General features: G+C 38.7%; 1 protein-coding gene across 1 annotated transcript in view; it reads right to left on the bottom strand.

Annotated features, from left to right (window-relative positions):
- The window catches only part of TGFA (transforming growth factor alpha), a 125549-nt gene that overhangs the window by 13193 nt on the left and 98493 nt on the right, over positions 1-13863 (bottom strand). The window contains exons 3-4 of the mRNA XM_074208184.1: positions 10975-11092; positions 174-323 (exon numbers count right to left, since the gene is read on the bottom strand). Of these exons, the coding sequence (XP_074064285.1) occupies positions 174-323; positions 10975-11092 (268 nt within the window). The remainder of the gene's footprint in view (positions 1-173; positions 324-10974; positions 11093-13863) is intronic.

Raw genomic sequence — 13863 nt, 5'->3', positions numbered from 1 at the left:
AGTTCTCAGGACCCATTCATGGGGGACCCAGTTGCATTTGTAGTTGAGCTTCTTGGTGGCACGGGTTGGATTGTGTTCATGAATAAGTATTGAATTCTGTATGTGGCCTTAATGGTTTTTTTGTTGGGCTAGGTGACTAAGACAAGCTAAAAGATTCCTTAGTTGATACTTACTGTATTAGCACACAGATCCCAATGAGGACAACCAAGGCTACTATGGAAACCACCACCAGGGCAGTGATGGTCTGTTTCTTCTGATTGGCTGCCACCACTGCAAGGAGGTCTGCATGTTCACATCGTGCCCCAACATACCCAGAATGGCATCTGTGAAGAAAGAGAAAGTGATGCTATATGAGGATATTTCATCTTTCTTATGTAGCAATAGGATGGAAAGGTGACAGACCAACAGGGACACAGTGCAGAACAGAAAGAATACTGGATAGAGGGGTCAGAGGACTTATCCTGGCTCTGTTCTTTATGACCTGTGTGACTCTGGGCAATTCACTTTCCCACTGAGACAGTCTCAGTTGTTTTTCTTTATCAGTAAATTAAAAGGAAATTGAGAAGTGATTTCGGGAGTGAATTAGACAGTCATTGAAGGCTCTTTCCCATCTAAATCCTACAAATTTATGAAATAAAACCAAGCTCATGAGTGATCTTAGTTTTGCTACTAACTCCTACATGACCTAGGGCAGATATGTTATTTCTAAATGTATGCGATGTGTGTGTGTGTGTGTGTGTAAATAAATGTATTATAATCCCCTAAACATCTACTTTACAGTTAATTAGGGAATTAGTTAGGGACAACTAATTTAAGATTCTAAGATGAAAGGAACTCTCCAAAGAGTATGCTGCATCTTGGTTAAACTTTGCAAATGAAGAAAAAAGGCTAAGAAGCTGAAGATAAGAGTACATTTTAATATTCTATGAGTGCCAAGAATTTTTTAATGAAGAATTTTGAAAAAGATGAGATAAAATGATTGTGCTAATTTAAATCAAGCATGGAGTATCAAATGGCAATTCATTTTGTTTCCTCTTAAAATACACCTTCAACAACTAATCCAAAACACAATGCATTCAAGAGATCATATACAATTAAGTGTTAGACCTGAAGTCACTCCTGAAGACCTACATAAGGTATTTTTCAGCTGTAAGTCACTCTTCAGTTCAGCTGTCTAAAATGAGAGTTTTAGTACTCAGTGACCTATTCCAAAATCTAAAAATCTATTATACCATGCTCCATGATCATACCCATACTGATTGTTTACTATATAAAATAACAAGCTAAACAACTTTGGGCATATCATTGGAGGTATGGTACAGTGGAAGGAGTGGTGAATGTAGAGAGGCAGCATCTAGATTCAATCCTGACTTTGCTATTTATTCTCTGTAGGGTTCTGGGAAAGTGATTTTCACTAAGCCTCAGTTTTTCTCACTTGTAAAGGGAGGGGGGGTTAGCCTAGACCACCTTTGGGGACTATCTCAATTTCAAATTTATGATCTTTGATTATCTGAACTTCAATGACCTCCCTTGTAAAATAAGAGAGCTTGTTTAGTCTCTAAGGCCCACTCCCAGTTTCAATAATCAATGATTCTAGATTTAAAAATTTCATTCCAATGCTAATTTAAATAGCAGAATTAGCAATAGTCAGTTTCTTGGGTATGGAAGTCTCTCCTACCATTTTGATAGTACCAAAATCTGTTGTGTGCCAGAGATAACAAGCTAACTATAAGAAAGCTCCCAACCCCTACCTGGAGCTGGGTTTTCTCCCTCTTTTCTAAAGGAAGTCTTCCTTGTCAGGAGGAAGGCACTCCAAGATTATGTACTTCCTCATGTGGGCACCCTAAACAAAAATCTCCTACCCTAGACATTTTTCATTTGTGTACAGAAGTCCCTTAGTGTATACACAGGTACAAATGTGTATTCACATACACAAATGTGTATATTGTACACATACATAGGTCTTTGTATAAATATATAAATATACACATCCATCTATCTATCTATCCATACCTATATCTATTGCACTAGGGGCTTTTTCCTTCAAAATTCTGTACAAGTATGACCTGGCTGAGAAAGTGAACACTGTCTATTCCTTTTATGATATGCCAACTATTTAGTCCATTCTATACATTCACACCCTTCCCGCAATGTTCTTTATTTTCAAACTCAGGAGGAAAAATATAATTTAACTTTTTATTTTCCTTATTAATGGCAATTAAGTGACAGTTCCTTGTTAGTCACTATTTCTATACATAAAGATAGCTCCCTACCTTTCTCATTTTAGATTTTAAAACTTTCAAGGAAATAGGTAAGAGGATGAGGTGTCATGAATGAAACCTTTAAGCAAGGAAGAATTTTGATTCAACCTCTAGCCTGGAAAAACAAGATTTTTGAGTATCCCACAAAGGCCTTGGGTCATTTGTATATTTGAGGAACCAATTTTCCTATGGAAAGAGATGATTGCAGGAAGTCCAGAGGGCTGTGGAACATGTAGACGCCTAAGAAAACTGGTAAGATTCAAACCTTTAACATCATGGCTGTGTTAAAGAGGGAATTGGTTCATGAATAGACAAAGCAGCTTGCATAAATAAACAAAAGTAAGGGGCTAAATTTCAAAACTTAGAAAAAGTTTCACATCCCAAGATAGAAGTTTTGATAGTCTTTTTTATGAACAATGAAGGGAAGGAGGTAGTGGGAAAGGATGACACACCCAGATCTGAGCTTTAGCTGAATTAAGAATGTACTGGAGGGGCCAGGTGGGAATAAGCTAGGTGGTACAATGGATAGAGTATTAGGCTTGGATCAGGTAGACTCATTTTCCTGAGTTCAAATTTAGCCTCATGTACTTACTACTCTAGGCAACTTACTCTGTTGGCCTCAGGTTCTTCATTTGTCAAATGAGTTGGAGAAGGAAATGGCAAATCACTCCAGTATCTTTAGTAAGAAAACCCCAAATGGGGTCATGAAGAATCAAACACGACTGAACAACTTATAAAACATAAGAAGATAAACAAGAAATAATCTTGCTTAGCCTTAATACCATTGAGAATGGAAGGCACAGAGAATAAATACTCCCAAGAAGCAAGCTTTTTCAGGTCAAAGTCTGGGTTATTAAGTCTAGTCATTTGAGATCATAGGGCTCAGTACTGAAATGAAACTTAAAAACCTTCTAGTGACTAGTTTATCTCCTTGTTTTTCAAAAGTAGGAAGGTGTTTAACCCAAACTCCCACATGCAGGAAATCGAGAATGCCCTCCTTGAGGGCAGGGGCTGTTTATTTCATTGTTGTCTTTTTATCCCTAGCACCCAGCGTAAATTCAAGTCCAGTCTAGGGTAAGTACATAGTTAATTAAAATGCACTTAACTTAAATAGCAAAAAACCTAAAATACTAGCCCAGGATCTTTTGACTCAGAATTTAAGTATTCTTTGCATTTCATCATAGGCTTACAGCTTCTCTTACAGTTTTGTTTACTCATTTGTAAAAATGGGACTCACCTGATTTCCAGAGGTAAGTTAATGAGAATTAACTGATCCACATAAAGAGCCTAGTGTAACTGGATGAAAGGCAATTCAAGCATTCCAGCCAGGTGTATACTTTCCCTGAGATCCTCCCTTCCCCCTATGTCCCCACCTTTTTTTTTCCCTCCAGCAGCTGATGATTAAACCTTAAAACCACAAGGATGCTTTGGTGTTTCCCCAGGAGCAAACACTGTGACTGGGTGTATTTCCATTTAAAAAAGAAGAATTAAATTATCTATGAAATAAGCTGAGCCCCTCCAGGTTCTTAGGCAAACTGCCAGCACAGAGTGCACAGTGGGGGAGGGAGGTTGACCCCTGGTCAGAAAACCCAGTTGGAGTTTCTGTTTTCTAAATGTTGTAGTGGATGAGTAGGGCCAAGTAGGGGAACCAAGGATCTGAGGACCAATCCCCAATCAACAAACTCTTGTAGTTGGGTCAGAGAGAAAGAGTTCACTGTCACAGGGACCTTAGAATTCAATCTATGGGCAGGCTTTCAATCAGGACTTGATTGTGTTTTGAAAATCTCTGCTCTCCTCCTTCTCTCTAGTATGCCGAGATTCAGAGATGACTCATTGGATGACAGGGCTGGAAGGGCTCTTGAATGTGAAGCTGATGCAACAGTCACTCAGTAAATATTTATTAAGCTCCTACTGTATCTCAGGGACTATGTGCTTGAGGATAGAAGAAGAGGCAAAAGACAGTCCCTGACTTCAAGGATCTCAAAATCTATTGGGAAAGACAAGCAAACAACTAAGTAGAAACAAGTATATACATTTTAACAGAGGAAGGCACTAGAATGAAGGATTGGAAAAGGCTTCCTATAGTAGGATTTGCATTGAACATAAAGAAAGTCAGGGAGTTCATTTACATGTAAAGAAGGGAGATCATTCTATGCATGGGGGACAGCCAGAAAAAAAGCCCAGAGCAAAGAGATGGAGGGTCTTGTTTGTAACAGTCAAGAGACCAGGTTACTGGATTTAAGAGTACATGAATGGGGGAATGAGGTGTAATAAGACTGGAAAGTTAAGAGGGGGTTAGGTTATCAGAGGTTTAATACCAAACCAAGGATTTTATATTTGCTCCTGGAAGCAATAGGGAGCCACTAGAGTATACTGAATAGATGATGAGATTAGATCTAAGCTTGCCAAAGATCACTTTGGTGAATGAATAGTGAATGAATTGGAGTAGAGAGAGACTTGCAGCAGGTAGACTGTCCAGCAGGCTAATGCAGGTGATGAGAACCTGCACCGGAACAGTGGCAGTGACAGAGGAGAAAAGGGAACATATACAAGAGATGTGGCAAAAATGAAATTGTTAGGTTTTGGCATTAGTTTGGTTATGGGTGAGAGATAGTGAGGAGTCCAGGGTGACCCCTAAGTTTCATATTTGAGGGACCAAAAAGATGTAATTTCCTTCTACCGTAAAATCTGGATAAATTTGGAGGAAAAGATAAGTTTGGCTTAAGGGCATATTAAGTTTAGGATGTCTACTGGATATCCAGTTTGAGAAGTCTAAGGGCAATTAGAGATGCAAGATTAGAGGTCAGCAGAAAGGGTGAAGCAGAGTAGGTAGACTGGAGAATCATCAGCATGGAGATGGTAATTGAATCTATGGAGCTGAGATCATTTAATGAAATAGAATAGTTGAATCATTATTCTTCATTGTAGGGTCTTGGGATCAGAAGACCTAGCTAGGTTCAAGTGTTGGCCCTGGACATGTTATGTGACTTCTCTGTGTCTTCATTTGTAATCTAGGTGTATATAAAATATTCTACTACCTTAAAGAGTTGCTATGCCTATTAAGTATATTGTATTCTTAAAACACCATATGGAACTGTGAACTATAATCCTTATTCTACCAGGACAGATTACAGGGTCTATATAAATCTAGAATATGGTCAATACCCCAACAAGGTTGCCAGGTTCAAAGAAGACAAATTGAGTGTACAGAGTTCAGGTTGCCCTTTACTATTTAGTCTCTTTTGAAGTTCTGTCCCTTCTCTCAAACTCTCCTAATTCACCATAATCTCTTTGTTCCCTATTATCACATCCAGACCTTTGTCTGACAATAGGACTGACAGCTTCTCCTTTGAAATTCCCAGTCTTATATTTTACTGTCTTCTCTGAGATCTTTGCTACTTCTACATAATAATTTAACCCTTATTATAATGTTATTCTCAATCACAAAAACTTGACATTTATTAAGCACCAAAAATGGGCAAAGCATGATATATATGGGGCTAAGATTTCAGTTAAAAAAAACACCAAAAAAATTCTACCCTCAGAGGCAATAGGCAACCACTGGAATAGGTGATGAGTTCAGATCTATACTTTAGGAAGATCACTTTCATAGTTGAATAGTGTATGAATTGGAGTGGGGACATTCCTAGCATATAGTAAATATAAATTAATGAAAGAAGGGAGAGGGATCAAAGAAGACTTCCTGGCAAAGATAAGACTGGGGGTGGAGTCTAAGAAGTGCAAGTGAGGAAGGAATATAGTTTAGGAGATGGGGATCTGGACAAAGGCAAGAAGGCAGGAGATGGAAAATGAGTTCAGGGATCATTAACAGTTCAATGCATGAAGGAAGAATACATTACTATAAAACAAAAGTATGGAAAGGCAGGCCTGACTCCAAAGAGCTGAAAGGCCCTTCGGGAGATTCCCTTTTACCACTATGCAAAGTTTGAATTCATTCACCCCAATCCCAAATGATTAGAGTTGGATTCTGGAGGGCTTTAAATACTGGGTTTAGAAGTTTGTTTTTATCACAGAGTCAGGTGATAAGAGTCACTAAGGATTTTCCAGCATGGTCAGATCTGTGCTTTGAGATGATTTTGGCAGATGTGTGCATAATGACTTGGAAAGGAGAGAGACTGGAAGCAAGGGGACCAATTAGGAGGCTGCTGGAAACAGTTTAGGCTAGAGTTGATAAAGGCTTGATATGGGTGATCCCCAGCTTGGGCTGAGAAAGTGGGGAGAAGGAGAAAGATGGGAAAACCATTGTGGGGGTACTCTAGATAAGACTGAGCAAGTGCTTGGATGGGAGGGGTGAGGGAGAGGGAAGAATCAAGGATTTTTCTGAGGTTGTGAACCAAGTGACAGCAAGGTTATGATGGTGCTTTTCTAGAGCCTTAATTAGGAATTTTGGCACTTGGGACAGATTCAATTCAAGGAACTGGGGTAAGTGGCAGCAACAAGGAATGGATACAGAAATGACCATTTCTGTGTTTGGTTGAAGTAGACCAGAGCTCATCACTGAGGAGTCAGGAGGTCAGGATATTTGAAGTGGGCAGAAGTTGGGCTGGACAAGATTCAACTCAGTAATGATTATTGGAGGTTAAAGGAGAGTGATCTGGGGGGATCTAGACAATAGCAACAAAGATCTGGACAGGACAGAGTGAATGTTAGAGGAGAAGTGTCTGCTGAATGATAGAAAAACAAGGAGGGTCTGAAAGGTGTAATCAGTTAAAAGGAAGTCTCCAATTCTGGCATCTGTGCCTGTGGGTCAGACAATGTGAGAGAAGAAAAGAGCAGTTAGCTTTGGAGAGGATGTTACATGCTGTGTTCAGTTAAAAACCTAGGTTTCAGTGAGTACCAGAAGGTGGAAGAGATCTAGGATGAAACAGAGTTATTTAACAATTTAGGAGAGTGTCAGAACACACAGTGGAAAGGTATAGTAGAACTGAGGAAATTGGCCTTGAATTTATTATTGGATGTGAGTGGTAGCTGACTGAGGGCAAGTCCCCAGACAAGAAGGTATATTGAGGGTAGGTAGACAGTCTTGGTGCAAAAGTGGATACTGAGAGAGGAACATAATGGCCAAAATCCATGGCACCCCAAAGAGTGACAGTTCAGGCTCAATCAGGGGAAAAAGGGCATTGTTCTGGACAGTGGTTTCTAGGGAAAGGCCCAGATCATCTTAGTCCCTCAACATGAGGCAAGCAGGATCAGGTTATGTTGATTATATTCTATATTAAATAGCTGTTTTCAGTGCCTCTTACCTTACTTGTTTCCCTCAACAAGATTGAAAGCTCCTTGAGGTCAGGGATTTCCTAGTTTCATCTTTTTCTCCTTAAAGTCTAGCATAGGCCATACATGTAGAAGTTGCTTAAGTGAAATGCATTTTTTATCTGTCTCCATTTTTGTGCTTCTTCAATTTTTCACTTAAATCACCAGGAGCTACAACAAGAAGCCTCAGGAAGATCCCTTTCTAACATCTCCCAAAATGATCCAACCTCCACTTAAACATACTCAGGAAAGAGATTTCCATGCAACTAAAAAAAAAACCCAAACTTAGAACAACAAAAAACACAACTTCCCCATTTAGAAATACTTTTCTAAGTTTCACAGAAATGAAATGAGGTAACAGAGTGGGAGTGTTTTTCTTAGCTTTTTGGTAATTTGGTTTCATACTTTTTGGTGGGAGGCAGATTCTGGGATGTTCAATAACCTAGAAATATTTTGAACAGGTCGGAAATTTCAAACTATATTGCAACTAGCTAAGATTAACATGACTAAAACTTTTGGTTACCTTTTTAAAAAAAAGTTTTCTCCTCCCCAAAGGTTTCTGTAAGTTTTATATTAGTAGCTTTGGGGTACAGATAACCTAAGAAGCTTGGGTATCTTCTTAGGATAGAAATATTCCATTTTGATTCTCTGCTTGGTGATGCAAAAGTCCTTAAGTGTGACCATTTCTAGTTTTATGTTTCCTACAATTTTATTTCTGTTGTTTTTGTCCTGGAATAGATATTTTTCAAATCAGATTTTCTAAGACAGATAGAAAACTAGCAGGGAGATATATGGAGGAGGGATTATCAGAGGATTAACCTTAGATAGAAATTGTCAACAATAAGTATTATTATCATTATATATCTTTGTGGAGAATTATCTGTAGATTTCCAAATCAATTTTAATTGTTTCCCTTCCTGTACTTTATCATGTCAAAAGCCATTTTGTCTTTCTCCAGAAATCTAAGCCCAAATCAGAGCATTGTACCTGTGGGAAATTTGGCTCTGGATAATATTGTTTTGCTAAAGTTCACATTTCTAGGACCAAGAGTGGTACATTCATGTGTTTTATTCTCTATGGCTATGACTGGTTGGTCAGGGCTTGTTTCAATGTTCTGTTACTCAGACATACAAATATTTACATGAGTTCCTATCTCGTCTCCCCAATTAATACATTAGTCCTAAAAGGGGTTGTATTCCACATGCCATATTCCCCCCTGTCCCAAGTCTGGCTTGTATAAAACCTGATTATGGTCGGTAAGTATTACTTATTTCTACTACTACTTAGAAAGATCTTTTTTTTAGTGAGGCAGCTTGCATCATCATCATCAGAAGCTTAGAGATTTCCACCCCTAACTTAGGCTTGCCTGCCTTCCTTCCTTCCTTCCTTCCTTCCTTCCTTTTTTTGGCAAGGCAATGGGGTTAAATGATTTGCCCAAGGTCACACAGCTAGGTCAAATTTGAACTTGGATCCTCCTGACTCCAGGGCTGGTGCTCTATCCACTGCACCACTTATTTGCCCCTATTCTTTCTTTCCAATTAAGTCTCTTCTGGGACCCAAGGAAATGCCACTTGTCTATCTCATAGAAATATAAGGAAGCTCTTTCACACTGGAGAATTAAGACAAAAAATGTCCTTTCTATTCAGAATGTGGTGTCTAGATACCACCTTCATCAGAGAACCACTGTCCAGATCCCAGGACATCAGTAAATGAGTGACCTAATTGGCAATTTAGTAATGCTAATGATGATGATAAGTAATGAGAATGGTTACTTAAATTTTTTTTTCAGAAACTTTCTTCTGAGGATGCCACCAATGCTATGCAAATATTGACTTCTTAAGCTTTTCATCCTTTCTAAGAGGTGGTTAAGCTATATGCTTCATCAATAGGACTGGAAAGAGAAAGACCTCAATTCAAATAGCAACACAGAATACAGAATAAAACTTGAAATTATTCATTTAATTCTTAGACTACTAAACTAGCTTCCAATCACAGAAGCACAGAAACTCAGGTCTGGACAGGTCCTCATGGTTTATCTGCTCCAAGCCCTTCATTTTACAGTTGAGGAAACAGAGCATGGGAGAGAGAAAAATGAATTGCCCAAGAAGGCCCTAAGACTGGCATTCCTGCCTTCAACTCCTTTTCAATCTGGTCTTCAATGAATAATCTCTAAACACCACTTTGGTCATGCTAAACTCCCTCCCAACCCCAAGGCTCAAAAATATTCAGTGATTCCTCATTGATTTTAAAATAAAATCTAAATTCATCCATTTAGCACTGTGCCTTCCACAGACCTCCACAAACTGGCTCCAATTTACCTTTTTGAAAATGCTATTTACCTTCTGCTGTTCCTCTATGCTAAATAAACCAATATCAATCATAGTAAGCTCCTCATAGTCCCCTGAGGGACAGAAAGGAGAAAGGAAGAGGGTAAAGATGGAGAGGGGGAAAAGGAAACAAGTGTGAAGAGAGACATTTTATTATCATTAGATGTACATATTTTTCCCCCAATTAGATAGTAAAGCTCCTTGAAGAGAGCAACCCATATCTCATTCTTCTTAATATTTCCTTCTTAAATCCAATTCATTTTCAAGTCATGGCATCACCTTGATGTCATGGTCCTTTTTGAGAAAGAAAAACAAAAAACATCTTGTGAGTAGTAGGAGTTGTCTCACTGCGGACCCAAATGGTCAGTTCCAGTTGGACAAGTAGCTATTTTCAGGAATGTAAATTTTGATTGCTGAAATAATTTGGAGTTTATGGACTAGATTTCTTTCTTAGGGACCATGCCTTAAACCCAAATCACTCTGGCTGTCATTGATTGACCAACTATAGGTCCCAGCCCAAGACTCACATGGTCATTATTTGGGCCCTGATGGTTCATAGTGAGTGTAAATAGCAATTGTTTCTTTTGGCCAGAAACCCTGAAGCAGATATTTTTAAACTATGCAAAAGAGGCCATTCTTTGCCTCATTTCTTACTTAGCCTTATTCACTAAGTGGGAATTGCTTCAGTCAAACTGAGACCTGGGAAATAACTTTAAAAGGTCACAGTCTTCTACTGCATCTAGGGTCATCTCCAGTCATCCTGATCTATAGGTTCACTGGATCCGGATGACTCTAGAGAAGAAAATGAGGTTGATGACTTTGCATGACCCTCCCTCATTTAAATCCAATTCACTTGCAAGTCAAGGCATTACATTCCTGATGTCACAATTCTCTTCAGTATGAAGGACAAACAACAAAAACAACCGTACCAGATATAGTGCTTCAGTAAATATCAACTGATTGATCCTTCTCCTACTCCACCACCAGCTCTTACAGACCTTTGGAGCCATCTCCCTTTGTGGGAAATGAACCAACAGGTCAACCATTTCATGCTAGTTGATAGGACCACACCTTCACTTGGAGAGTCAGAGGTCCACAGATCAGAAGATACTTACTTACAAGCCGGCTTCTCTTCCTCCACCAAAAACCTACAGGTTCCATGAAAGCAGAATTGACTATGGGAATCTGGACAGTCATTAAAATGTGAAACCACTGCAGCTGCCATAGGGGCACCTGTTGGGACAAGAAAAGGAATGGAGTTAGACATAAGGTGGAATGCACCATGATCATTCATTCATTAAACGCTTATTAAGCAGAACACACTGTTGGCAGTGATTGGATATGTCATCTCATTGCCCACAAAGGAATGATTGTGGGCAAATGTTACTTGATGGCAAATTTTGAGGAGAGAACACTAAATCTGTCTGAAATTTCTAATGAAATATGAGTTATTTGATCCATGAGTGAGGCATCATGATGTAATGGAAAGGACATTGGACTTATAAGACAACAGGATTTGAATCCTAGTTCTACCATTGACTTGTTTGTCAACCCTCAGTATGCTTATCTGTAAAATACGGATGATACTTGTATGAGTCAAATGAGATAATGTTCATAAAGGACTCTGTCAACTTTAATGCATTAAGTAAATGTACATTATTATCATATGCATTTAATAGTCAATTTAAACATTTTGGCAGAGTTGGGAGGTGATGTCCACCACATAAATTTCAGCTGCTTTTAGATGACATTTTCAACTTCTTTATTGGGGAGGTGGGGTAGGGGAAGGATTAAGGGTTATTGAAAGTTGCCAGGATAATTCTCTTACTTAAATGCTACAGCATTTTCCATTTGAAAACCAACATCAATTTTATTAGCTATTCCTTAGAACTCATTTTATAAATAAGGGATCTAAGGAGCAAGAAAGGAGTTTAAGACATGTATTTAATGTCTCATTTCAAGTTTCAGGCACAGCTGGCATCAAAATCATTGGCCCAAGTTCAGAAGCAGCTGTGTCACTCTGACTGCCACCCACACTGTCTCTTAGGAGCTTGGAATCAAGTCATGACAACATTGCTAGCAGTATGCCTAACGTATACTATATATATCAGAGTTGAAAAGTCCCTTCAAAATCATCTAATCCAACTTTCTCATTTTTACTAATGAGGAAACTGAGGTCTGGAGGAAATCCAAGAAGATCCACAGTCACCAGAAGCAATGGAAAAAAGAATTGGATTTGAAATCAGAAGATGTAATTTTGAATTTTGGCTCTACTACTTGTAGCAAGTCACTCTCCCTCTGTAAGTCTTAGCTTCTCTCATCTGTAAAATGGAGGGGTTAGACTAGATGGTTGGAGAAGTTCAACGACCAAAACTTGTTTTGTATGTTTTTGAGGGGATGGTATCCTTTGAGATGTATGTAAGATTTATTTCTTTCCAGATATATCCCTTCCTGCTTCCTGGTTTCTCCTGTCCTACCTCTTCTCCAATATTTTGTATCTTCAATGGTTCATACTAGAAACTATGTGTCCTATGCTGGGGCCTCACTGGTCAATCCCTAGAATCTACCTGCTGAGATGAAAAAATCAATGAGACATTCCTCAGTGGATGCCACCCTCTCTGCAACACTTTTGTCTCTTACCTGCATTAATGGAACCTAGGTATCCTCCATAGGAAATCTGGTATAACCTGGTTGTGTCAAGGCCCAAAAGGAACTTCTCAGAGGACCATCTCTGCCACACTTTGTGCTGCTGTTGAAGTCTCAAGATGATCACATTCAAACACCTACCTTAGGTGACTGAAATTCAGATGCCCTGTTTTTCCCTTGACCCCTATTCAAATTTTGTTATGCTTGATGCCTTCCATTGTGAAATTGCCTGAAATAAGGGGGATTTCAAGTTCACTGGCCAATTGGTCTCTTTCATGAAAGCTTCTCAAGTTCCAATGTCTCTTCAAGAACTGGCTTCACATTTTAGCTCCTCTATCTAGTGTCTGTGAAACCTAAGAAGTTATTTTTCCCCCCTCCCTAAGACCATATTTTTTTCATTTGTAAAACAAAAGCTATGTAGCCTAACTAATCTCCATAGAATCTTTCATTTCAAAAATTATACATGGTTAGTAAGGAATAGAGACAGGACTAGGTTGAATGTAGATCTCCTCACTTCCAGGGCAGGTATTTTTCCCATTACCTACTACTGAGGTAGCTTGGGGGAAGATCTGAATTCAGACCTTGCTTCAAGTCTTTTAACCTCTGCCTCAGGTTGTTCAATTGTAAAAATGGAGATAATAGCATCTATTTTGTAGAGTTATTTGAGGATTAAATGAGTTTCATAAAGTGTTTAACACAGTGTCTGGCACATTATAGGCATGAAATAAATACTGTACATACTTATTCCCTTCCCTTCCCCTATCCTACCCTCTTCAGTGACTACATTTCAGATTTAAAGAAAAAAGTTAGTCAAGAATCTGTCTTTGGTTTTTTTAGACTCACAGTGTTTCTTGGACGACATACATCCTTTCCCACATAACAGCTAGCCTGATTGATCCATTTCCATTTTCTCTCCCACAACTACCATTACCCCACCTTAAGTCTAACAAATCCAGACATCCATGATTCAATTCTTACCAATCCTAAGGGCCTGCCCCAACTACATCAACATCAAAAAAGTACATGTGATTCTGAAGGAAAAAATTATACTTCAGAATATGAGATTCTTGAGGCTAGGGTCTGCCTCACTCTTGCATTTACAACCTGAGTCCTGGATCATCATATTACTTAATAAATATTTGTTGATTGAATTAAACAACAACAAATCTACTGCCTTAAAGTCACTAAAATCACTCCCGGAGAGTTGGGTTTCATAGAGATCCAAGCAAAAACTAACTTCCACTTTTATTTACTTAAAGCACTTTACCATCTATTAGCTCAAAGAAAGATTGGGTATTATAGTTATTTTTTGACAGACAATAAAAATAATGATAATAGTTTACACTTGAATAGGGCTT

Source organism: Macrotis lagotis, chromosome 1, assembly GCF_037893015.1.
Source record: "Macrotis lagotis isolate mMagLag1 chromosome 1, bilby.v1.9.chrom.fasta, whole genome shotgun sequence".
NCBI classification, from domain to species: Eukaryota; Metazoa; Chordata; class Mammalia; order Peramelemorphia; family Peramelidae; genus Macrotis; species Macrotis lagotis.
This window is presented reverse-complemented; position numbering and strand designations above follow the sequence as displayed.